The sequence below is a fragment of the Larus michahellis genome, chromosome 2, assembly GCF_964199755.1.
Source record: "Larus michahellis chromosome 2, bLarMic1.1, whole genome shotgun sequence".
In the NCBI taxonomy this organism is placed as follows: Eukaryota; Metazoa; Chordata; class Aves; order Charadriiformes; family Laridae; genus Larus; species Larus michahellis.
Genome location: NC_133897.1, coordinates 18,837,191 through 18,861,780, shown reverse-complemented (window position 1 = coordinate 18,861,780; position 24,590 = coordinate 18,837,191). Strand labels below are relative to the sequence as shown.

The following is a 24,590-nucleotide window of genomic DNA, read 5'->3' as shown; positions in this document are numbered from 1 at the left end:
GGTCACCGATGGTTTGATCCCGCGCGTGGCGTAGCCGGGGACGGTGGGAAAACAAGAGTCCTGGTTGCCAGGCGGCAGCTGCGCGCGGGGTGTGTGCGGGAGGGGAGCCAGAAGGGAGAGGCGACCCGGAAGCTCTACCATCTCCAGCCGCTTCCGGGACAGCTTCCGGCCCGGTCACTGCCAGTCGTGGGGCGCGGCCATTTTCCCCAGGAGCGGAGCCGTGGGGCGCTCCCGCTGGCGACGGCGGCGGCAGCTGCCACAGCGACCCAGCGGCGCAGGCTGACAGGCGGGCACGGCTTCTGCGTCTGGGCGGGCAAGCGGAAGAGGCGCCTGTGGTCGCCGCCGCCGCCGTCGTCCCCGCCGGGAGGATGTTTTCCTTCTCCACCGTGCAGCCTCAGGTGAGGGGGGGGCGCACCGGCGGCGGCCCCGGCCCGTCGCGGTGGGCAGTTGGCCGTGCTCGGGACCCCCTCTCCATTGGACTGCGGTCGGGGGTCCGCTCCGTGTGCGGGTGGAGGCAGCGGTGCCGGGCGGAGGCAGCGGGGAGTCCCCGGGGTTGCGAGCCTCCGCGGGAGGAGCCGAGATCCCGGCTGCCACGTTTCTGGGGCCTTGTCGAGTGTCAGGCGGGCGTGAGCGATGGAGGTACGGGGGGTACAAGGCGGGGGCGGCACCGGGGGTCCCGGGGGAGAGGGGCGGGTCGGGTCGGCGCTGCAGCGGCCTGGGGTCCTGTCTGGGCAAAAAGTGCGTAAACGGAGGGGAAGGTACAATAAAAGCTTGTAAAATGCGAAATGAAAAAGTTAACCTCGAGGTGGCGCTTTCAGTATCTGTTTCTAAAGCAGAAGCAAGGAGGGGTGTGTGTGTTATTACAGCTAAAGTTAAGCTGTGCTGTTAATTGTTACAGGTTGTTGCGAAAACTGAAAAGAAATGACTTATAATTTCTAAAAGTTAGTACAGGGAAAGTCCCTCAATTATCTGTTATATAGAACAGTTTGGGGACAATCAGAAAGGCATGTTTTATGAGATGGTGAGTAGGATGGGACTTGTGGGTTTTGTGGGCTTTGATGCAAACCAGTGGTTTTATTTTTATGTTTTGTGTTAGGGGGATTAGTATGTGATAGTTTTAACCCACAGTGGGATTTGATTGTTCTTTCCAGATGTGGAAAATGTGTTAATTGTTTTTGTTAGTATAGCGAAATGACAGAACTTGTGAAGATATTTTTAGGAACGTGTCATCCCACCTTTTCATAGTGGGAAATGAAGGAGGAGAGCTTGGTTAGTGGTTAGAATGCTGGCTTTGACCTCTGGAGGCTTTGTGGTTTTACCACAAACTTCGAGAGTTTAATTATAACTTTGGGCAGTTAATTCAGAGGCAGTTTTCATGTCTCACAGCATTATCTCTCTTAATCCTCTGTCTAGTCAACACAGAGGTGGAAGTCTTGCAGAAGGACGTTCATAGGCAGAGGCTTAGTCAGGTATTGTTCCAGCAGCAAGAGTTGCACCCCAGCTCTCTTCCCTAGTGTTGTGTAATGGGACTGAGGCATTTTGGAAGTTTTGGAATTATTTGTACCATATATTCACAATAGATATAGTTATATGATAGAGGAGGGGCCGTGATATGTGGTGCGCCCAGGCTTCTATACTGATTCATGAGGTGGCATAACTGAGCTGACTTGAGCGCTGCTGAACTGCGGAATGGGCTGTGATATGCGTACATGCTTTGTTTAGGTTAGTTTGATACTTAGGTATGTTGCTAAAGTGGTATCCCAAGGAAGAAAACATAAAGGAAGCTTTTTGGAATAACTTGTGTAATGCAGGAAAAAATACAGATATTTCAAGTTCTAAAAACGTTACTTTATAGATGAAAATAGGTGTTGTTTGGAAAATAATACAAGAGTCAGTAGTACTCAAGAACGGTGATCTCTGAATTAGTAAAATGTTGATTCAACGCTGTTCAAAAGCAGCTACAGAGCTTTCTGTTCAAGTCGGTTCCAGGGAAACCGGCTTGATGAGATCTGTTGCTTGGATAACTGTCCAGGGATAAGCTGGAATTTACTATGTTATAATATTTCATATTAAAGTCTGAAATTCAGGCCTACTGCTAAATAGATGGACTACCTCATCTACCATTCTTTTTCTGTTTATGTTGTTTAAAGAACATTACTTCTCTTCTGTGGCTGTGTTGTGAAGTCTTATCAGACTGGTGATCTTAGTTTTGCCTTGGCAAACACCAAGACAGGCTCAGGATTATTTTAAGTGAACACTTCTTCCAAAGAAGAGAAAGTTCCTGAATGAGAGTAACTATAAACAGGTTTTAAAGATTTCAACAGATGGTGTCAATTTGCATGCTTTTCAGTGTCGAAGTCATCTATTATTGTTTTTCCTCTTTTTCTCCCCATGTTACTTGTGTTTCATTTTTTGTCTTTTATTGCTATGTGAGGAAAAAAACACCTATTTGGAATGTAAATTGATTGATTGTGACGGCGGGCTTGTGACTACAGAGGAAAAACATTGTTTCACACAGTTTTGTATTTTATTTGCATTAAGTGATTGTTAAGTTTGTAATATTTGTCAGAAGACAGCAACAGTCCTTACTGTTCTGTCATCTGGTTGCAACAGCGCATATGTAACACAGCAAACAAGTCATACATTAAAAAAAAAAAAAAGGAAAAAAAGTATTCTGAAGGAAGTGCAATTTTTTCCTCTGCTGTTGCAGCTGAGAACAATGCATTAAAAGTTGTCTGTTATTTTTTTTTTTGTAATTAAACATTGTCTTAAGTGCAAATTGAGGGCAGTCTTTGCATCTCCTGTGATTTGTACCTACTTCGGTATTTGCAAATCTGGTGATTATTTTCTTTAAACCATGCTTATGTTTGAAAAGCAGGAAATGTAGATGTGTGTCGTGTCCCGTCCCCCTCCCCCCCCAGGCTTTGTGAGCTTCTAATCTGTCATGCATACTTAAACTTTCTTTTTTCTTTAAACAGATATCAGCTAACCTGTGGTGTTGCAGCTAAGTTCATGTGGTTTATTATGAAGTCTTCAGTTAAAAGGCAGTGTGCAAGATACGCAATTATAAGTCAGGGTTTGGAATGGAGGTTTAAATAGCTTAAACAAGCTTAAATCATTACCTGAGGTTTTTTTTTTTTCCTAGGCTACTGTTCCTCTGAGTCACCTTATCAATGCCTTTCATTCACCAAAAAGCTCCACTACTGCTGCCAGCACAGCATCCGTACAGCCTGTCCAGAGGGACGCCTCCCCGGAGCATGATCCTCAGAAGAGTGAGGTACTAAAAACCTTTGGGAAAAGTGGTAGTTTGCTTTTAACTGAAATAAACCCAAATAATGTCAATTTAAGTGAATTTAATATTTGACTTGTTTTATAAAATAATGGGATGTGACAAAATGAAACAGAATGTTGACACATAGAATGTAGCTTTTTCACAGAACTTCAGTCAATTGGTGCTTTGGCAGTAAGTATTCTATGAAAATACAGTATTTTGTTAATAAGAAAAAATGCTAGTACTTGTCTCATTAGCAGTTTGCAAATGAGGAGGGGATTTGTTTTCACTTTCAACTTAATGTTTCTTGCTCCAAAGCAACAATAACTTTTCTGTTAATAAACCCCTAATTACCTTTTCACTCTGAGTTCTAGCAAAGTTTGTTTCATTATAGTTTATGAGAAAACAGACTGTAACTTAAAATATATTGGGGGTTTTTGAGAAATTAAATAGCATATTTGCATGTTTTCTTATATTTCTGTGTAAGTATCTTTCATTATCATTAGGTATTTTTTGTTCTTTACATTGAAAATCAAGATACAGAAAGTGCAAAGCAGTGTTAGATCTTGCCACTTCTCTTTTGACTCATTTCTTACAACAAGTTTTATGACTGAGGAAATATTTGGGACAAAAAACATGGAGTCTTTCACTAACTGCAGAACTCTTGGAAATCAGCATGGATTGTACTAATCATCCCTGTGTTGTGATTCCATTATTGGGTGGGGTTTTTTTGGTGATTCTGTATTTGCTTCTAATGGTAAAAATCGATTTCAGCGGGAGACCTGGATTATTTATTCAGTTCTGTATTTGTCTTTCTACTCAGCATGAGAATCCTCTAAATACGGAGTGTTTTTCATATTTAATACTTCCTTTCTAATTCATCATACACCTGTTTGCTTCCTCCTAGCATGATAAAAGTATAAAAATAATAATTAAAAAAGTTTCTCTTAATTAAACTATTTTTAAAGACAGTTCTTAAAGCAAGTTGATTAGACTACAATAAACCTAAATAAACTTAAATAAGCTCAAATTGAAAACCGGCAAATACTGACATACTACATGCAGTTCTAATATTGAATAAAGTTGAACTATTAGAATGGCAAAAATCATCATTTGAGAACGTGAAGCCTCTCTGCTGTGAAGTTAAAACTGTATTTGGAAGTAGTAATGTTTTCTGAAGGGTCACAGAAAATGTTACTTTTTAAATTCTTTTTTTAACCCCTCCCTCCTTCAGTAACTTTCCAAGCAATTACTGAGCTGAAGTAGGAAGGCTTGATCTACTCTTTAAACTATGTATAAAAGTCAGATGACATTTAAAAATGTATTTGTACTTATTTTGAATATAAGTGGACAGGAAGCAATCTACCCTAGCCTTTAGAACAGAATACTTTGTTTACTTAAGAAATCCATTTTAAATTATACATTTTGAATATGGTGGTATTCTGGAGGCATCTTGGAATCTGTTCTAAAAGTGCTTCTTTTGACATTTTATTCGAGTATTTTTCATGTATGTCGTTTTATTGGAAATCTAATTTTACCTTGAATGTAGATAAACATAAAGCTTGCATAAAAACAATTTAAGAAAAAAATATAATCCGTAATGTTCTAACTATCAAAAATTAAATACCTGCGCAAATACATTTAGAATACAATATTTACTTCTCAGTTAAGAAAATGTTACTGCAGAAGCAATATTGAGAGGCTAATAGATATTTTAAAGGATCCAAACCAAACAGTATTTTTAAAACATAGTCTCCCATAAAAAGATGGTTTTCTATCTGTAAAATACAAGACTAAAATTACTTTGATCAAGGTTAGTTATTTAGTAACTCAAGTGTATGTGTCGTATCTCTTTGTTTTTTTTCATAGTTTCTTTGCTTTGTAGGAAATCCCAGATCTTAATACCCTTTTCTCCATAGAAGCTTTTGCCTTTCATTGTGTGTCTGCCCAGCTTGTGGCTCTTTACGATTCTAACTCTGGGTATAGTTTTTAAACATCCAGTCTTTGTGCTGCTAAATCTGTGCTAGCTGCAAAAAGGCAAAAAAAGAGATTGGGGGATTTTCCTGTTTGCTCACTTGGATGAAGTATCGTGGGTGGATATTGCTGTATACCTTTCCCCCTTGCATTCTCCATTTGCTCTATCATGAAGAGTAGAAAGTGTTGGAAAATTGCATTTTCTTCTGTGTCTGCTTCTATCAGGGAGCAGGAAGGTGTTAAAAAGACTGAGTTGGGAAGAAAATATATTTGTCATAAATGTACTGTGACAATGAAAATATCAATGCGTGCAAATGGAAAAGTTATTGTGCATTGACAGTAGCAAATATTCTTTCTTTAATCATGTCCTTTCATTCATTTATCTTCATTTAGAAATTTTTTATTTCAGTCTGAACTGTGAAATATAGGTGCTGTATTAAGCCAAAATTCTTTTTTTTTTTCCTTAACGTAATCTTCAGTAAATTTTGAACATTTATTTCTATTTTGCAGTCTGTACTTAATTTAAGAGATCTAGGACTGTCTGATTTGAAAGCTTACCACTTCAAAGAACTGGTGAACAGGTTGCTTCCTGGCTACTGTGCAGAAAACAAGATCTCTTCACAGTGGCATACATCGTACATCTCTGCTGAGTCCTTCTTTGAAAATAAGCATGGTATGTTTGAGTAAAGTGCTTATGAGAATTGATAAGACTTAGATTATAACGGTAAACACAGTTATTCTTTAATTTAATCTTTTGTGCTGTAGATAACTCATAGTTTAAAAAAATCTTTAATAAAAAGAATATTAATGTGTTTTTTGTTGTATACAAGTTGCCTCTGGAGTGGTGCTTTTGAATCTTGAAAATGTTAGAAAATTCAACCCAGATTTTAGAATTGTTTCTTCAAATTTGGAATTGAAGTTGTATGCTATTAAACTTGTCTGAATTAGAAAGGAATTCAGGGTGGCTAACTGTTAACAGTCCATGTAAAGTATTTAATTGCTGAAATAAACCGAGAGTGGTTTATTTATTAGCGCAGAGGCAGTTTCCTAAATGTGAAGAGAAAAGTTGCAAATGCTTCAAAGCTTTCATAGATGAAGGTAAAAGCTCACCGGACTGGTTGTTTCATTCACAGTTGAAAAGGCAAGGTTATAGGTGGAAAACTGCCACAGGCAAGGGCGGTACTAAATCTTCAAGCGTGTACCTTTGGTGTAGGTGACACTGCATGCTATCAGTGACTGTTATTATTGATACGTGTTTGTGCGTAAAGTGAGAAGAGTGTTTGTATTTTTTTTTTAAACTAATGTGTTCATAATTATGTTGTATTAGATTATCCAATATTCAGGATTGTGGAATATACAGCATTGTAGAATTAGTAGCTAATTTATTTTTTCCTCCTTCCCATAGTGCCTCAGTATTTCAGTTGTTAGCTTGTCAGCTGTTACTACAATTGTATAACTTCAAAAAATGCAGTAGGAACATTCAGGGTTCTTTTTTGCTTTCCTAGATGTGTCTAACTGATGTAGTAACTTTCTCAGAATGTATAAAATAAACAAAAAACCACACCCTTCTTGTGATTACATTAACTTCTGAATTATTATGGAAGAGAGCATACGTAGGCTTGCCCTCAGTTTTTTCCCCTCTCCCACTGCAGGTCTCTGATGTTTCTTAAGTAATTCTTACCTGCTAAATGAGGATGAGTTCTTTGAACTGTTAGTAACTAAACAACAGATAAATGAAAGTCCACTTTACTTGCAGTCTCTAGTGTGCTTGAAATAGTATCTGCTAATAATTTTTTCACTGTGATGCTCATTTATTTATTTATTCTTGTTTCTGCATTGCTCAAGGACTGTACATTTATGTAGACTTAGTATAGTTTAAAATGTTTTCGTATGTTATACAGTCTGTTTTAAAATGCCCGTGAGCAATCTCTTCTTTAAAGCCTTTGAAACTGAATGATTGCTTAAATGCTGGTCCTTGAGTTTTATGAAAGTCTTTGGATTCCTGTCCAGTCTAGATAAATTTATTCAGCTCTCTACAGATGCGCAGAGTTTTCCCTCCCAGATACAGCTTCAAATTCAAGATTCTGCATACTAATATTTTTTGGAAATCCCAATTAGAAAAAATTCTGGTGTTATGCAAAGTGCCTGACGTAAGTTAACTGTCTATGTACTGGTAATGGTTAATTTAATTACAGATGCCTGAAGGACTGTAGTAAAATGGAATGAATATTTAAGAAAGAAAAAACAAGCTATGTAAGAAGCAAATATTTACTTGCCATTTAATGTAGGGTATACTTACACTTTGCTGTATCTTTTTACAGGCTTTGTGGATGTCTTCAGTGTTTTACGCTCATCTTGTTTGTACAGACAGCATCCTAATCCCCTCCAAAATTTCTGTTCAGATGTTCGGTGTTGGCCAGGTATAAAACAATAAACTACGCTATTTTTAATCTCTATAGTATCTTTTTATTCTGGGAGAGTATTTTTACTTTTGTTATAGAGGTGTCACTCAGGAAATGCTGGGAAACTTCCAGAAGGAACTTTACATTGATACTAACACTTTAAATCATGAAGTTATTTTTGCATTTGAGTAGTGTGTTTCCAGAATTAAGTTAGTAAACATGGTGTAACTATAGAATCTTGTTCAAAGATGTCAGTATTTGTGGAGTGTGTTCTTAAAAGATGATAGATGAGCTGACTGCTTTTGAATCAGTAAACACGTTGAATCTGGTATTCATCCAGATGAACTTTCTAAGGTGTTTGGTGACTGGTTTAAACTACTCCTGGATGTATGATGGGTAACAACAGGACTGCATTAGCAAGAACATAATCAGGAACTCGGGGAGTTCAGGTATTGTCCTCTCTTCAGTTCTTCTAATGCTACATTGGGGTACTGTGTCTGGTTTTGTGTCCCATAGTTGAGAGACAGATGCTGACAAAATGGAGATAGCCCAGTGATGGTCTATCTGGACCCACAAGGCAGGGTCCAGATTTTCAAGCATTTAATGTACGGGGAAAACTGGAGGATCTGAGGTTTTAAAAATAGCAGAAGAGAAGGCAAGGAGTGATCTAATTACTCTTGGAGTCATATTAGTTACCCTTCTCTTGTACACCTTAAAGAAGAGGCAACAATTAACAAGTAAAAGCAAAGGAAATTCCTGTTGGAAAATTTTCACAATGAGAGTGGCTAAGTTCTGAGACAGATTGGCTGGAGAGGTTGTGTTATCTTAATCATAGTATTATAGGATGGTTTAGGTTGGAAGGGACCTTAAAGATCATCCGGCTCCAAACCCCTGCCATGGGCAGGGACACCTCCCCCTAGACCAGGCTGCTCAAAGCCCCATCCAGCCTGGCCTTGAACACCTCCAGGGATGGAGCATTGACAACTACCCTGGGCAACCCGTGCCAGTGCCTCACCACCCTCATAGTGAAAAATTTCTTCCTCGTATCTAATCTAAATCTACCCTCTTCCAGTTTGAGACTTGGAGACTTTCAAAACTGAGCTGGATGAGGTCCAGAGCTACCTGATGTGATGTTGAAGTTACACCTTTTTTGAGTAGGGGTTTGACTAGGTAACCTCCAGAAGTTCCTTTTATCTGGTGCTATTCTATGATAACAGAAGGCTTAGTTAAAACTATGTAACTGGCTAATATTGGTGATTATTTGAAAACATAGTAGTGAAAGGAGATGCGTATTATTGACGTCTGTGATTTATGTGATAAAATCTCTGTTGCAAGGTTTCTGGTGTGATAGAATATGACATGTAGTGCTATAAGAATATATAATAATATATCATTATATATTATTTTTTATATATATATATAAAAAGTATATAAATGGTCTCTTTTATTGGTTTCTAAGTTAACAGCACATGTAAGCCATTCCAGTTCTCTTCAGGGCACCTTATCAGCTGAGCTTTTAGACAAAGCTTATCTTAGAGCAGGAACCTTCATTCCCATCCTTCTGGATTAGCTTCTGAATGTTTCATGTTTGCTAGCCTGCCTGGATTTAATTCAGCCGTTATCTTTCTGTTCCCTGAGAGGGTGATGGGGTTTATCTATAATTCATATCAAGTCCTGATTATTTTAACCAAAATTTTTATGGGAAAAATATATTGCAAAACAGTAAGCATTGTGCTTGCAAGTTTAGATTACAAGTTAGATGACCTAACTATCCATTTACAGTACTAAAATCTTTATTTATCCAGTTTATTACTGTTAGATCCAGAAGTACCTTTCATACAGGTTTCTGTTTTTTTACTTTTTTGGTCAGGCATCTTAAACAGATTGCTGTTTGCAGTTCTCTTCACTTTCTACTGTGGATATTTTTGGAAATTACATTCCGTTCAATCACAATAGTCTTTTTAATATAACAGTTTCTGAAATTGCTTAGGCTTTTTTTTTGTAGTGGTAGTAATGGATAGTTTTTAACTTTTTTATTATTATTGTTTTAAGTTTACATACAGTCACGGTCCTTTAAGACTTTGAGATCAAGAGCAAGACGCCTGCAGTCAACATCTGAACAATTAACAGAAACCAAAAATTCACTTTCTTCACTTTTGAAGGTAAATGTGAGTAGCATTATGAAGTTGTTTTGGACATATTCAGACCATCTTGTTCTCTTGAATAAACCTTAACAATTTACCAAGGATGTTTTGTTTCACTAGTGTGTGAAAAAACTTCTTAATTCAAAACTTGAGCTAATGACAACATACTGTTTTTCTTATTAATACACAGATTTGCTTCATGTATCATAAAAATTATTTGAATTTTTTAGGATAGTAGTTTCAGAGTTTTAAACTCTAGAAGTAAAATTCTTTTTGTATTCTGTTTTTGTGTCTTGGTTAAAAAAAGCTTGGAGTCAAATGAAGTATATGTTTTAAACAGAAATACAGCTAGTTTAACATACAAGAATGTATATTTTTTTTTAAGCAGTTCAGCCTGTGATTGATGCTCTAAGAATGAATTTACTTGTGGCTAGGATATTTTTAAGATACAAAACTTTTAAACTCGGTGTTTCTATGGGTTACAAACTCACACATATACTTTTAATTGAGCAGATAATTGTCCAGGCTTGGGGTAGCCAAGCACTTAAGAAAACCAAATTAACCTAGGTACTCTTTGCTTCTAATAGATTGTACAGAAGTCAGGCTAATAAAGCATTTGATCTGATTGTGTGTGTAAATTAGCATTGAATTCTCCCTGTCTTCTAGGCATATGTGGTTTATTTCATCTGTGGACTAAGTGTACCATGGATGAAGATAAACCAGAGCTAGCTCCATGCGGTGCTGCTCTTGAATTTGGTAGGGTGTATGAGATGCATTTGCTCAAGCTCTATCAAAACTATACTTAGGAAGATATTTCACATTTGGAAATAATTTAAGTTGATTACATGAAGCAAAAACCTTAAGCTAATAACTCCCACGGAATCCAGTGTACAAAGCTAGCTGTACAAATCTGCCTTAGGCTGCATTTTCTGTTTGGAACTGGGGTTCAGGAGGGCTCTGAACCTGATCCGTTTGGCAAAAATCAGGTTGCCCCTGCTTGGAACCATTGTGATTCCACACTCAAGCTACTGCCCTGTGTCGTCTAACTAACTCCATAGTGTCTGAATTACGTGCTTTTTTTAATTTATTTTTTTTTTTCCCCCGCACCGATGCTAGCCAGGTAGTAAGCTAACTGCGTATTAAAACTTAGTGTATACTAATGCTGCTGTGGCAAATATTTCAGGGCTTTATCCTGAGGAAGCGAAGAATTGATGTTGAAAACTTAGATACGCTAATGAAAACAAAAAACATCCCAGAGGCACACCAGGATGCTTTTAAAACTGGTTTTGCAGAAGGCTTTTTGAAAGCACAGGTATTCCTGCAAAAAACACTTGGTAAGTTGTTTTACTTCATGTATCTTGTCTTTGCATTCAGAAAGTAATTTTTTTCAGCCCATTTTAAAACTCTTTTTGTTTTCTTTTACAGATTCCTTAAGAAGATCACGTTTGCTTTCTTTCTTTCTCTTTGTTCTTTGTTTTTATCTTGCCATATATTCGTCATTTTTACCTGGGAAAGGCTCCTTTTCTGATGCTGGTTAGTTAACTTTTTTTTTCCCCTCTGCTTCACTTGTGTTGTATCTTCCTGCAAGTTTAGCACAAATTAAATGTGTTTTGACATTATGATTGTTTTAGGATAACATTTCAATGTACTAATGAAAGAGAAGAGTTATTTATTGCTTTTCAGACAATAGTGTGACAAAATTATTATAGCGACAAAAAATTTGTCTGTTAATATAATTATTTTAATCCTTCTGGTGAAAAAATAGAACCAAGCAGAGAAGTCAGACTGTTCACCAGTTATGTATTTGTCTTTGAATTTAGGTGATGCATTTTCTAGATCAGCAGTAGGCAAAATGGTTTGATTTTTTTTTATCATATTCACAGCCTAGTTTATAGCAACTAGGTACTTGCATGGCCAAATTGTCATCTTAAGAAATCTGTTGGAAATAGCAGAATGATCAAAGGCTGAGCTAATGTAAACGGAGAATTTCAGTTTCATGCAAAGTTGTTGCCTGGGTCTCAAAAAGGGTATGTGCAGAAACTCTGAAGAACAACTGCTGGTTTTGTGTATCTGCTTTTGGATGCAGGGCTTTCTGTACGACAAATGGCTAAAAAGCACTTGCATCACTGAATTAACTGCAAATATTGTAAATATTTGCGTTTTTTAATAAATCTTACTCTTGCTAGACACTTGTTGGAAACATGCCCCTTTTAAAAGGGCGTATGTAAAGTTAGTGGCTTAATGGTATGCATTCAATGCAAAGTTCAGTCTTGGAATGAAATGACTTCATATGTAAACTTGTTCATCATCTGCTGTTTGCTATTAGTACGCTTTCGAACATCGAGTATCTTTGATGCAGCGGTTGATCCAATCCAGTTGAAAAATGTCACCTTTGAGCATGTAAAAGGGGTAAGTTCAAAAGTAAAGTGTGAGTGAGTTCTTGCTTAACTAATCATTGTGAGCCTGAAGGATGTCTTATTCTGTTGAAGAAATTTCTTTGTATGAACTGAAGTCTTATATGTATTCACCAGTCCAAGATCAAGGAGGGTTTAACTACTCTTGTTCTATTTTATATCTTTGTGGCATTTAATACCTTATAAAAGGTGCACCCTCGACTTGTTGAATCACATTTTTAAAGGCTAGAATAGCAAAAGGCAGGCCATAAGTACCATGTGAATCTATTTTTTGCAGAAGCTGACCAATACAAGAAGATGGTAATGCCATTTGATCGTTTCTCTCTTAGTACATTCTCTTTCGGACAGCTGATACTAGGACAGAAGATACAGAGATTCCCAGAAAGAAGTGGGCATGTCACTGCTGATGGGATAGCTTTATTTTTTCTATTCAACTGTTCTTTGTCTGTTAGTGGTTCTCCTCCCCTTGGACAGATAGGATTAACCTCTTTTTAACTAATTAGACTAATATCTTGATGCAGGATTTTTGATTCTGTATTTATCTTGTTGGTCAGATCTGGTCTTGACCTGTTTGGTTATTCCTTCAGTATTACTAACTTTAGTGTTTACTGATTCCTATGAACAGTTCTAGGAAATAGGTTGAATTAAACTCATGGACACTCGGTATCCACACAAATTCTCCACTTTCTGTTGTGTATTTTTGATCAACATGCAATTGGAGACTTAAACTTGTCTAAGTCTCTAATACAAAACTCATTTAGAAAAAAGATGCAAAACTTTATAAATGCTTAGTTGTATTTTGTGGCATGTTTTTAACATGTAGGTTGAAGAAGCTAAACAGGAATTACAAGAAGTTGTGGAATTCCTGAAAAATCCACATAAATTTACTGTACTAGGAGGCAAACTTCCAAAAGGTAAGAATCATTGCTCAGCAGAAGTGAAAATCGTATGTAGCCATGGCTGTCTTTGTAGCTTTGTTCTATGCTGAATGACTAATTTACAGCCTAGCTTCTGAATGTTTTTTTCCTTAACTTAAGGAATCAAAAAAGTATATAACCAAAATGGGCCTCCGTACTACTGTTGTATTTAGTTTGTATCTGGGAAAAATCGTGAAATAATGTTATACATAGGTAGTAGATTTCCCTGTTTGCGTAAAATATTTTAGGCACAAACAAATCTTCAAAGAGAGTTGTGAAAGCTTCTTTATTAAAGGATACTCTTAAAAATGAAGTACTTGGGGGTGCGGGAGTGGAGGTGAAGGTAGTTACATTGCGTGCTTCCTGTCTTACCTTCGGTCCTCCATATGTAAAAATTAGTCATTACTGCCTGTCCCCATAGAGAATCTGAGGTATCTGGGATACTCAGATAGAAGAAGCAAGGATGCCTGGATAGATCTTACATGTGGTAGAAGTTCGATAGAAACGTTAGGGGTAATAAGCTATGACAGAGCAAAGCAGTGGACTGTACATTCCAGGCAAAAAGCCTTTCAAAAACCAAAACTGTGTTTATTGTTGTTAGCAGCCTTCTTTGCAGGGTTAAGAATTGGTATTTCTTTTGAAGTCCCAAGTGAACCTTTTAGAGATGATGTACTGAACTACAAAAATTCTTTTACTTTGTCACTGAACGTAACATAGTATAAAAAAAAAATTACTGATAAAGTTATGTATAATTGGTGTTAATGCCTTTTTGAGTAGAACTTTATGTAGCCCAGAGGTTTTTAGGTCTGTATTTTTTTCCCCCCCCTCCTTTAACTGTCTCTGTAGGGATATCTTTTTTTTTTAAAGTTAATAGCTTCCCGTTACAAAAATCTTTAATTCTGTTATACCTCTTTTCATCTGAGAAAGATCCATAACAGAAGTTTAGACCTTATTGCAGCCTTTCTGTACTTAAAGGGGGCTTATAAGCAAGATGGGGACAGACTTTTTAGTAGGGCCTGCAGTGATAGGACAAGGGGTAATGGCTTTAAACTAAAAGTGGGAAGATTTGGACTAGATATAAGGAAGTATTTTTTTATGCTGAGGGTGGTGAAACACTGTCCCAGGCCGCCCAGAGAGGTGGTAGATGCCCCACTCCTGGAAACATTCAAGGTCAGGTTGGACGGGGCTCTGAGCAACCTGATGTAGTTGAAGATCTCCCTGCTCGTGGCAGGGAGGTTGGACTTGGTAACATTTGAAGGTCCCTTCCAACCCAAACTATTGTGTGGTTCTATGATAATGCAAAAATGTCCCCAAAAGAACCTGTATTGCCCAAATTAATATGTTGGGGTTAGACAAAACTTACTGTGCCTTAGTCCTTTATCTTGAAAGGCGGGGGTTTTTATGTAACTGACCTCTTATAAGGCCTTTATTTCTTCTGTACAGCTTTCAGCACCTTTAGTGCTTGCTAACTGCTTTAGACACTTCAGAAACAGATGTTTTTATTTAAAAGGATGATAAAGTTTGATCATAGTAGAAGGCTAAGTGAATCTGAAATATGTAAACCTGATAAGTCTGTTCCTGCTAGTGCTCTACACTGTTTAAAGTCCGTTATTTAAATTAAAAAAAATTTATTTAAGTAAAAAAAATAAAATAGTAAAATTCTACTTTCAGAAATGGCTAAGAAAATGTCAGTTTGAAGAAGACACTGTTAGGGATTCAGATGCTAAACTCAGAAGTGACTTTGTAGAATACTTCGGGCTTCTGTTTTTATTTGATAGTCCTACGAATCTTTGTCATCGTTTCAATACAGATCAGGGTTTATCTCGATCTGTTACAGGAAGCTTCCTCAGGCTGCAAGTAATGAGCAGTATCTGAAATGGAATGTTAATGGCTTTTTGAAGCCAAGTGTAAATTGTTCTTCTAATGCACAGAAGAAACAGTACTTGTATAATAAGACTGAATGGGTTTGGTGGTGGTGGTGTTTGGTTTTTTGTTTATCTTTTTAGGTATTCTGTTGGTTGGACCACCTGGTACTGGTAAAACTCTTCTCGCACGGGCTGTAGCTGGTGAAGCTGATGTTCCATTTTATTATGCATCTGGATCAGAGTTTGATGAGATGTTTGTTGGTGTAGGAGCTAGTCGCATCCGAAGCCTATTCAGTAAGTTAAATATTTGTGGTTTTGAAATCTTTTAACATGTGAGATTAAGTATTCAGTGTTGTTTACAAGCTTTGATTAGGTACGGTTCTGGTTACTGGAAAGTAGTAGTGTATGAGGCTAATAAATAAAACTTTAATTGTGTAGGTAAATCTCAGAATCCTGGGAGTATCCATTAACGGTAGAATCTTGTTAGCTGTCAGATGAAATTGTAGCAGAAATTATAACTGATCTTACAACAACTCCCAGAGAGAACAGAAGTAATTTAATTAGAAATGTAACGTTCTATAAACTAAATAGAATATTTTAAGTTGTAATTTGCTTACTGTCATGTGTAAATTACTGTAAATTTGAGTTAAATTCTAAACTTAAGATAAAATATAGTATTAGCCTTCTCAGTTACTTCCCTCATACTTTTATATTGTCTTTTTTCTTTCTCTGAATTACAGCTTTATGGGATCACAGTGATCCCATAAGATGAAATCTCACCAGGCTGAGACTTCCTTTCTTATGCCCATCAACAGGCTCAGAATAAAGGGCATTATAATGAAACTTTAGAAATTAATATTTAGATTAATAACTTTCACAGCAGAGGCTTTCTATTTTAGGTATGCAAATAAATATTATCAGGAAGAAGGGAATCCACCTTGTCTCTTAAATGGAAGAATGAGAGTTTGCATTTGTAGAACTGATTTCTTCACATGGAAAGGATGCAAAATGTAACATGCGTTGTACCTTAAAATATGCATTGTGCATTTCTTTGTTGACTATAGAAGTTTAGATGACTGACTTGTACATGACTACCAATGTCACAGACATGCCTAGCTGGGTGAGATGAGTTGCATCCTGGTATGCATGTACCAGTCAGTGGTCTTAAAGTTTATTACTGCATTTTTATTCTGTGTTTTTTAATACCTGTAAACTTGAGGGTGAGGTCTTCACTGTTAAATCACAAGCAGGTTCTATTAAAGTAAGTTCACAATTAGACCCATCACATTTTGTATTATTTTTATTTAATAGATTAACGTTCTCTATCCAAGCCTATGAAACAAAGTGTTGTAGGGAGTTTATACAAAATACAATGAATTTCTTAATCTGTTTTACTAATTCTTTTTTGTAGCATGATAAGAATAAACTGATGTGGAGATGAAGAACCCTGCTTCTCTTTGTATCGCTTAATTTCAAAAATATATTTCATTTCTTAGACTAGCATCAAGACCATTCTGGTGATGTCTAATAGGACACTTCATAATCCAAGAGTAATAGAAATGGCAGAATCCTAAATTACATGATATACTGTTTGTTCTTTTGTGTAGTTGAAATGTCCTTCTACTATTCTTCTGTCAGGGGAAGCAAAAGCAAATGCACCATGCGTTATATTTATTGATGAGTTGGACTCTGTTGGTGGCAAGAGAATTGAATCTCCAATGCATCCCTATTCAAGACAGACCATTAATCAACTTCTTGCTGAAATGGATGGGTAAATATATGGATTCTGAGGGCATAGAAGGTGCTTGACTGACTGGTATTTTGAATATTTGGGTGAATTTTTCTTCCTTGACAGCTTTGTTTTTTGTATTTTTTTTCTAATGCTTTTAAGGATACAAACTTAAGATGCTCTTATGACCACTTTCTAGTACTGCCAACAGTAGCATTAATGGCCTTACTGTAAAGAATATAGAAGCTTCTGAGTTGTAGTAATACAATAGCTGCAATTATTTTAAATAATTTCTTCTTTTTTAGGCTGGCTATATATCTAAAGGTAGCAGCTCAACTCTGAGATCAGGGCATATTTTTAACCAGTTGCTGGGTTTGTGTTCATTCTTGGATCACATGTTGTGGTTTGACAGTGTGTTTTTGACTGCCCAGTTGAGCTCATCCAAAATAAGAAGCAGTAGTAGTTATTGACAAAAAAAAAAAGTAAATTCTGTCTCTAAGAATGCCCCCCCTCCGACATTCTCACCCTTCTTTTTTTCTATACAGGTTTAAACCTAATGAAGGTGTTGTTATTATTGGTGCAACAAACTTCCCTGAAGCATTAGATAAGTGAGTATAATGTATTGATCACTTCTACAGAGCATGTATTAAAAACAAACAAAAAACCCCCACAACAACAACAAAGTTGCTTGTGATAATCTTCAAGTATTAAGTGTTATAGCTGGGGTTTTTCCTTCTTAAAAAGGATGTTTATTGACCAGTTTTTGGCATTTAAAAGGTTGTTGAGTTAAATATGGAGAAATAAGTAATATGCCTCTAAGCATCTAAAATTTCTGGAAGTTTTTCTACTTAAATTGACTAGTTGCATTCCTTGTTTGCAATGCAAAATTTTCAAATGCAAAAAACCCCTTCAAAATGGGTTGGTAATAAACATCTTTCATCTGTCTTTTTACAAATGGATAAGAAAAATGCATTTGCATGTGCACACCAGACATAGTCTATGTAGGTGTCTCTAGAAATATCAGATGGATTTTTGTTCCTTATATATGTTAGAAAAAGTTTACTGCAGCATTTTTAAGTCAATGTATTAAATCGTCTTTTCCCTTAGTGCTTTAATACGTCCGGGTCGCTTTGATATGCAAGTTACTGTTCCGAAGCCTGATGTAAGAGGTCGTACAGAAATTCTGAAGTGGTACCTTAATAAAATAAAGTATGATCCATGTAAGTAAATATTTTACTGTAATATCTCTTTATGTAACAGTTTTTATACTGGATCAGCCCACTCATGTAATAGTCCTTTATTCCATCAGCAATTGTGGCTTTACCATGTGTCTCAGTAAAGAACACAAAAAAATGCCTAGTATATAGTGTTACAAAAGTTTTCTGAGGGCAGCGTTTCCTTCTAGTTCCCAGCAGTTCATAGTGCCTTAATAATTAGGCTTCATTTCTTTTAAAGTTGAAAATGTTTTGTTTAACACATTATCTTTAATGGAACATGATTCTTGCTTATAATTTTATCATTTCGTGATATTTATTCATGATACAAGCTTTTTCAGGAGCAGTATGTACCCTAATGACAAGTTTGTTTGTTTTTCCCCACAGCTGTTGATCCAGAAATAATTGCACGAGGCACAGTAGGATTTTCTGGAGCAGAGCTTGAGAATCTTGTAAATCAAGCTGCCTTAAAGGCAGCTGTTGATGGAAAAGATATGGTTACCATGAAAGAGCTCGAGTTCTCCAAGGACAAAATTCTAATGGGTAGGAATTTATAGTAAAGACATACATATATGTTACAGTACACAGGGGTTTTCTTGATTAAGATTTCTTGATTTTTTTCGTGATTAAGACTTCTACAGAGAAAGAGAAGTTTTTATGCTGTTGGTTTTTGGTTTTGTTGTTTTTTTTTTTAAACAAATAAGTCCTCTGTTAGTTTATTCTGAATTAGAACCTTTTGAGACCAGAGAGTAGTATGTAAAATTTAGAATGGGATACATTCTTTAAGGCTTGATACTTTTTTTTTTTTTAATCAGAAACGCTGCATGTTGGTTTTGACCCTAGAGGAAGACATAAGCTTGATTTCTTACCTTTCCCCTACTTATTCCTAAAGGAAAGGAGAGAATAAATGACCAGAAATCTGTAACTTCTGTTAAACTAACTTGTCACATGATAACACAAAACTTAAACATCTGAGATGTATACGCTAAAAATCTGGTCTGCTCATACTTGAGAGAAGAAATGGAATTTTCTCAGATACTCAGACTGAATTTTGAATCTTTTCCTTTAAAAGCAACTTGTCAGTGGAGTATATTTAGGTCCACTGTAGACATTAAAATCCTACTTGTAAACATTTTGCACTTAATGAGTGTTAGTTAATTTTGCTTACATGGCTTTTCCTCAGCTACTTTGTGCTCTGTGTGAGTAAATGTAACGTGTGGATTGTGGTAGTCGTCTGTACAAAGAAGTTTAATGTTCCCTTATTTAAGGTCCTGAACGTAGAAGTGTAGAAATTGATGAGAAAAACAAAACCATCACCGCTTACCATGAATCTGGACATGCTATCATCGCATATTATACTAAGGATGCAATGCCCATCAACAAGGCTACAATCATGACACGAGGAACAACACTTGGACATGTGAGTATTTCTAGAATTTTATGTTGCTTTAGTGCTGTTGAGGAATTTGCCAACAATTCTATTTGTTGCAATTATGTTAGTGCATATTGTAATATGTTAAAGTACTTGGTTATGAGCAATCTCTTGGAAAACTCACTGGTTGTCTTTTCTGTGTGATAGAAAGCTGTCTTCCTTCAGTTTGAAATAAAACAGCATATGCTAGTATAATAGTTCACATATACAAGGAAAAGAAAAGTAAGTATGATTCTGCTGCAGTTGAACTAGCACCCAATAGCGAAACTTTGAAGAATGTCTAAAGGACTGGAAAGTAGAAACATTGCTCAACTGTACTTTTAACAGAAGCGTCCTTTATCAAGTTGTTCCTTGTCCTGTGTGGCTCTTTCTAAACTAAGTGGTTATCTACCATGTTTCTAGCATAGATATCCCTAATTTTTTCTTTTCTGCCTTTAGCTGCCAAGCTTTTGAACAGAAAAATATTTCTATTATGTCTGTGTTTCTATTGAACTTCATCCAAGTTAATGTGTTCGGTTAAAGAAAACGGGCCTGAATCCAGGCAAGTTGATTTGGGCCCAGTACAGGTGTAGTGAATAAGGAGAAATTGATAGAATAGATTGTTCTATTTCTTTTGGTGTTGGCTTAAGTGGCTTAATTTTATATGGTGCTCATGGCCTGTAGGAGGCAATTTCAGCTGGTAGACTAAGCACCTCCAAGCAAACCTGATGATTGTGTAGACTAGGAGGCCCACAGCATTCAAATTGTTGCATAAAAGTCTTTATATCTGCTTTGGATATAAACAAGATATTTTTCAGATTATTTCAGTATTTCTCCTCTTTGTTGTTACCTGACCACGGTTCTGTATCTTACAGGTATCTTTACTCCCAGAAAATGACAGGTGGAGTGAAACCAGATCCCAGTTGCTTGCACAGATGGATGTCTGTATGGGAGGAAGAGTAGCGGAAGAGCTCATATTTGGAAGTGATCACATCACAACAGGTCAGCTGACTGGTAGTTAGAAGAATTTTTGATCGGAGCTTGTGGACTGGCATGTTTACCTTGATTTCAATAACTGATTTAAATCTGTTTGCTATCTAGGTGCTTCCAGTGATTTTGACAACGCTACTAAAATTGCAAAACTGATGGTGACTAGATTTGGAATGAGCGAGAAGGTAGTATCATCAACCCTGAATATTTGTACGGCACAAAGAAATATTCTGTTCTGTAACTAACTGCCTATTTGTCTGCCAGTGATCACAGAGACTAAGTAGTTCTGGCAAAAAAGAAAGTAAGCCTTATGACTGGCCCTGCTACAGAGAACTCAACTTAAAAACCTGTATATTTGACAGTTTAAAAATTAACTTGCAAGATCTTCACCTCAAAATTACCTTGAAAATTACTAATGTCTGCAGAAAATGTTTATAATAAAACCAAACATTTTACAATTGAGGATTATCTTGGGGTTGGGGGGGGTGACAACACTGAGTTTTCTAGGCTTCTAAAGAAACTTCTTTAGTCATCTTTATTACCCATTAAGTGTTGGTAGTCTAGGGATTTGAGTTTTTTTTAAATAAGAAAACGCTTAATCGGGATCTGTACTGTGACCTGTTGAAGTCTGCAGTAACTATGTAGTTGATGGATAGGCTGCTTTGCTTGTTTCTGTCACAAGCACTTCAGCAAGCATTTGATTAATGTTTTTATTTTTTTGCAAGTAGAAGCAATAAGTGATAAAGCTGTTACTGTGTTTTATGTGTATTACTGCAAAAGTGGAAGATACGAGATTTTTTTGTTATTGTTTAGCTGGGTGTTATGACCTATACTGATACGGGGAAAGTTAGCCCTGAAACTCAGTCTGCAATTGAACAGGAAGTAAGAACACTTCTACGGGTAAGATTCTCTCTTGTCCTCCGCTCTGATGCATTTATTTTGAGATGAATTGAGCATCAGCTTACTTGATTATTCAGTTTGGTGATGCATACTGGTGAAAAGGCACAGGTGTATGAAAGTATTCCCAAGCCTTTAATGCAGGTGTTAACTCTGAATCTCTGCATATCAAAACTTTTTGGTGATTGTCATGCTCAAGTAGTGAGAAACAAGTTGTTGGTGTTAGGTTTTTAAATATATTCAATTAATAACGTATTATTAGAAGAAAAAAAACGTATGGCTGTAAATTCTTTTAGAACAAATGAGAATCTTTTTGTGTTACTCTTACATTTCATAACTTGCAGCTAAATAATTTTGTATAGAATCATAGGAATGGCCATATCAGATCAAAGAGTTGCCTTTTCAGTATCCTCTTCCTCACAGTGATCAGTGTCGGATGCTTAAGGAAACTTCTAACATTTGATAATCACAGAACTTTAGATCACTGCTGTGGTAATCTGAATTTGTTTGGTACAGGCAGGAGAATTAGTTATATCATAACATTTAAACCATTTAACACTTTTGCTGTAGCTGTTTTAAACTGACTCGGTCATGTAAGAACTATCTATGTAGAACTAGAAGTTAAAGTTGAAGCTGGTAGTGCTGGCAATGTGCATCTGCTTGCAGCAGCTGGGACTTGGGTAGCTTTCAGCTTTCTAAAAGTACATAATACTTCGAGAGTTTGATAAGCTTTTAAAAACATGAGTCTTTGAGGAACATTCCTTGAATGCTCATAATGTAAAATCAAATACTAATTTAATTGGCAACTTTTCAAATCATTAAGTCTTCTCTAAGTCACATGTAAAAACTACTGAGGTTTGTCTCAAGGACTTTATTTTTAGTCCTACTTCTGCAAAATGCAAAGGTGGTATAAAGTTTGGTTGTTTGTTGTGGTTTTTTTTAATTAATTATGTCAGTTAGACTTTAAACCTTTGAGAGACAAGAGCTGTGCTAGCTATGAAATGTAAGGCACAACTTTAAATATGTGTTTCATGTTGTATTTACCTGGAAACAATTTTTAAAGTGGAATCTTGCTGTTTTGTTCTGAAGTCTCAAAATCTCCTTCCACCTTTTTTAATATTAGGACTCGTATGAACGAGCAAAGAACATCCTGAAGACTCATGCAAAAGAACACAAGAATTTAGCAGAAGCTTTATTGAAATACGAGACTTTGGATGCCAAAGAAATCCAAATTGTTCTAGAGGGAAAAAAACTGGAAGTAAGATGATAACTTCTGGGATACAGCAACTGATAATTTGAAGAATGTACATCTAGCAATGCAGTAGTCTTACGCAGCATAGCCTTCTTTTCCCCTTCCTGATGTGTGTATGGCATTAGTGACACTTTAATATTATTCTGTCTCTTGTGAGCTTCTGTTACTCATCTATTTGTTGTGTCTAATCAGAGTAAGACACACAAAATAAAGCAAGTTCCTCATCCTCTGCTCCCTGTACTCTTCCCACAAGAAGTTATTCAGAAGGATAAATCTCAGGGTTGAATTCAGCATTTTGGTTTAGTCAAATGTGTTGAAGCTGTAAAGAAAAACATGCAGATATGCTGGTGTGTTTTGGCATAGCTTCCTGGGTCATCCTGCTGCATGTGCGTTTGAAGTGATACCCCACAACACGAGCTGTGGAATGTTTTATGGATAGTGACAGATTGATTTGTAAAATAGTAGTACGTAGTCTAACCCACGCTCATACTCTGAGGCTAGAGATCACTTTTAAAGAAGACTTCTTAGAAATGTAACAAAACATCTCTAAGAATGAAGCGGCTATACAGTGCATCTCTATTAAAGGGAATTGTGGGAGCTCCATGTTAGAGGAAAAAAAACATCAGTGATTGTTTTTTCAGTGCTCTTGGGGTTAAAATACACACGTGTATGGCTGGGAGAGAAATTTTAATGCAAACCCAACAGGCTAAACATGTCTAAGCCTCTTTGGACCACATTTTGGGCAGAAATGTGGCAGGGATAAGAGAAATACCTGTGACCTCTGATGTGCTGCTGACAAGATTTAGATTATTTTTTTTTTATTACTGCAGTAGATGGATGACAGTGCTTTGACAGTGCTTTTACACTGCTGGAGATTCTACAGAACTAGTTTCTACTAATACTATGTACGGGCGTTTGATAATCCGACAGATAATTTCTTCAAAGAGGGCAATATTGCTCACTAAAGAGTAGTTCAGAAAATGTTTGAAGCGTGTGTTGTTTCAAATAACATTCCCAGTTCTTTTCTACAGTAGAAGTAGGGAAATAAAACCTTTTCTTTCAGCCCTTAAAGAAACCTCTGGAAATTCTAAGATAATAAGTTTTTGAAAACAAAAGCAGTTTCCAGTCAAATGGAAGTGATTGCTAGCAATTATATGCCAGTATTCTGATCTCATGGAACTGGTTTTTAGGAATAACACATCTTGATCATAATCTTTCTGCACAATTAATTGTAGACTCTTGGGACTATAAACTTCTGTTGCAGAGAGGGCCTTTATTAGCATATTAATGTTGAAGGTTACCATACTTGGACATTAAAATAGTTGGGCTGGTGCCAATAAATGTGAATGGAAAGTGGTAGCTACACTTAAAACTAGAAAGTAACATAGTATTTTAGAATTTTCTGAGTGTAATGCTTGATTATTACCTAGTTTTTTTAGTAAAAGCACGTGCATTTTTTTTCTTTCGAAACCAAGATAACTTTCTATTTGCCTATTTTGTCAGCTTACTATAGTGACATCCCAGTGCAGTGTGGGAGACCTTCCAAATGTTATAAAACAGTATACCAAATGTCTAGGCTGACTAGTTACAGTTGTACATGTATTTTAGAAATATGCCAACAGAAACAGAAATATACTGCATATTTGGCATCTGTTTTGCAGTAATAAAGGTTAATTTTAATTATGCATATTGGTTTTCTTTTTATTCACTGTAAATTGTTATAAAATGTAATACCAAGTTCCCTACTATGTAAATTGAAGTGTATAAAACATTTAAACTTGTAAATAAATTTAAGAATGATGGCAAAATTGCACTCTCTCTAATTAGATTTCTAGGGAATGTTCTCCCTAGAAATTCAAGAGCTTTTTTCAATTACTGCTTCAGTAGCGGGACTTGGATGGTAACTTTCCCAGCTAAATCATGTGAATCTGCATTTAGAAACAAAAGCAAAAAACTTTTTCACTTTTGAAGTCACTAAAATCTATATTGGATGATCTGGTTTGGGAGGTCTTTCTCATTCAAAAGCTTCTTGCTGTATGCAAAGAAGTGAGCACAGTCTCAAAAAAGAGTGGTGTATCATTGGGTCATGAAAGAAGACCGTTAGAGATCA

General features: G+C 36.4%; 1 protein-coding gene across 2 annotated transcripts; it reads left to right on the top strand.

Annotated features, from left to right (window-relative positions):
* On the top strand, nucleotides 1-24,165 carry YME1L1 (YME1 like 1 ATPase). 2 transcript variants are annotated; one of them, XM_074574404.1, is made up of 19 exons: nucleotides 1-398; nucleotides 3,146-3,277; nucleotides 5,756-5,918; nucleotides 7,567-7,665; nucleotides 9,700-9,809; nucleotides 10,975-11,125; nucleotides 11,217-11,324; nucleotides 12,118-12,200; nucleotides 13,029-13,119; nucleotides 15,129-15,281; nucleotides 16,626-16,758; nucleotides 17,262-17,324; nucleotides 17,824-17,936; nucleotides 18,318-18,473; nucleotides 19,199-19,350; nucleotides 20,217-20,343; nucleotides 20,443-20,516; nucleotides 21,145-21,231; nucleotides 22,352-24,165. In XM_074574404.1, the coding sequence occupies exons 1-19, from the start codon at nucleotides 369-371 to the stop codon at nucleotides 22,493-22,495; spliced, it is 2,169 nt and encodes a 722-aa protein (XP_074430505.1). In that variant the 5' UTR covers nucleotides 1-368; the 3' UTR covers nucleotides 22,496-24,165. The 2 variants fall into 2 exon arrangements, with proteins under 2 accessions (XP_074430505.1, XP_074430506.1); XM_074574405.1 differs by having other exon boundaries at nucleotides 180-639.
* The last annotated feature ends 425 nt before the right edge of the window (nucleotides 24,166-24,590 follow it).

What these genes read in the sequence shown, in the direction of transcription:
- YME1L1 (XM_074574404.1), top strand. Translation starts at nt 369, where the DNA reads ATGTTTTCCTTCTCCACCGTGCAGCCTCAG. An exon ending in CTTCTTTGAAAATAAGCATG is followed by an intron (nt 5,919 to 7,566) that starts GTATGTTTGAGT and finishes ATCTTTTTACAG; the next exon opens with GCTTTGTGGATGTCTTCAGT. An exon ending in AGGCTCCTTTTCTGATGCTG is followed by an intron (nt 11,325 to 12,117) that starts GTTAGTTAACTT and finishes GTTTGCTATTAG; the next exon opens with TACGCTTTCGAACATCGAGT.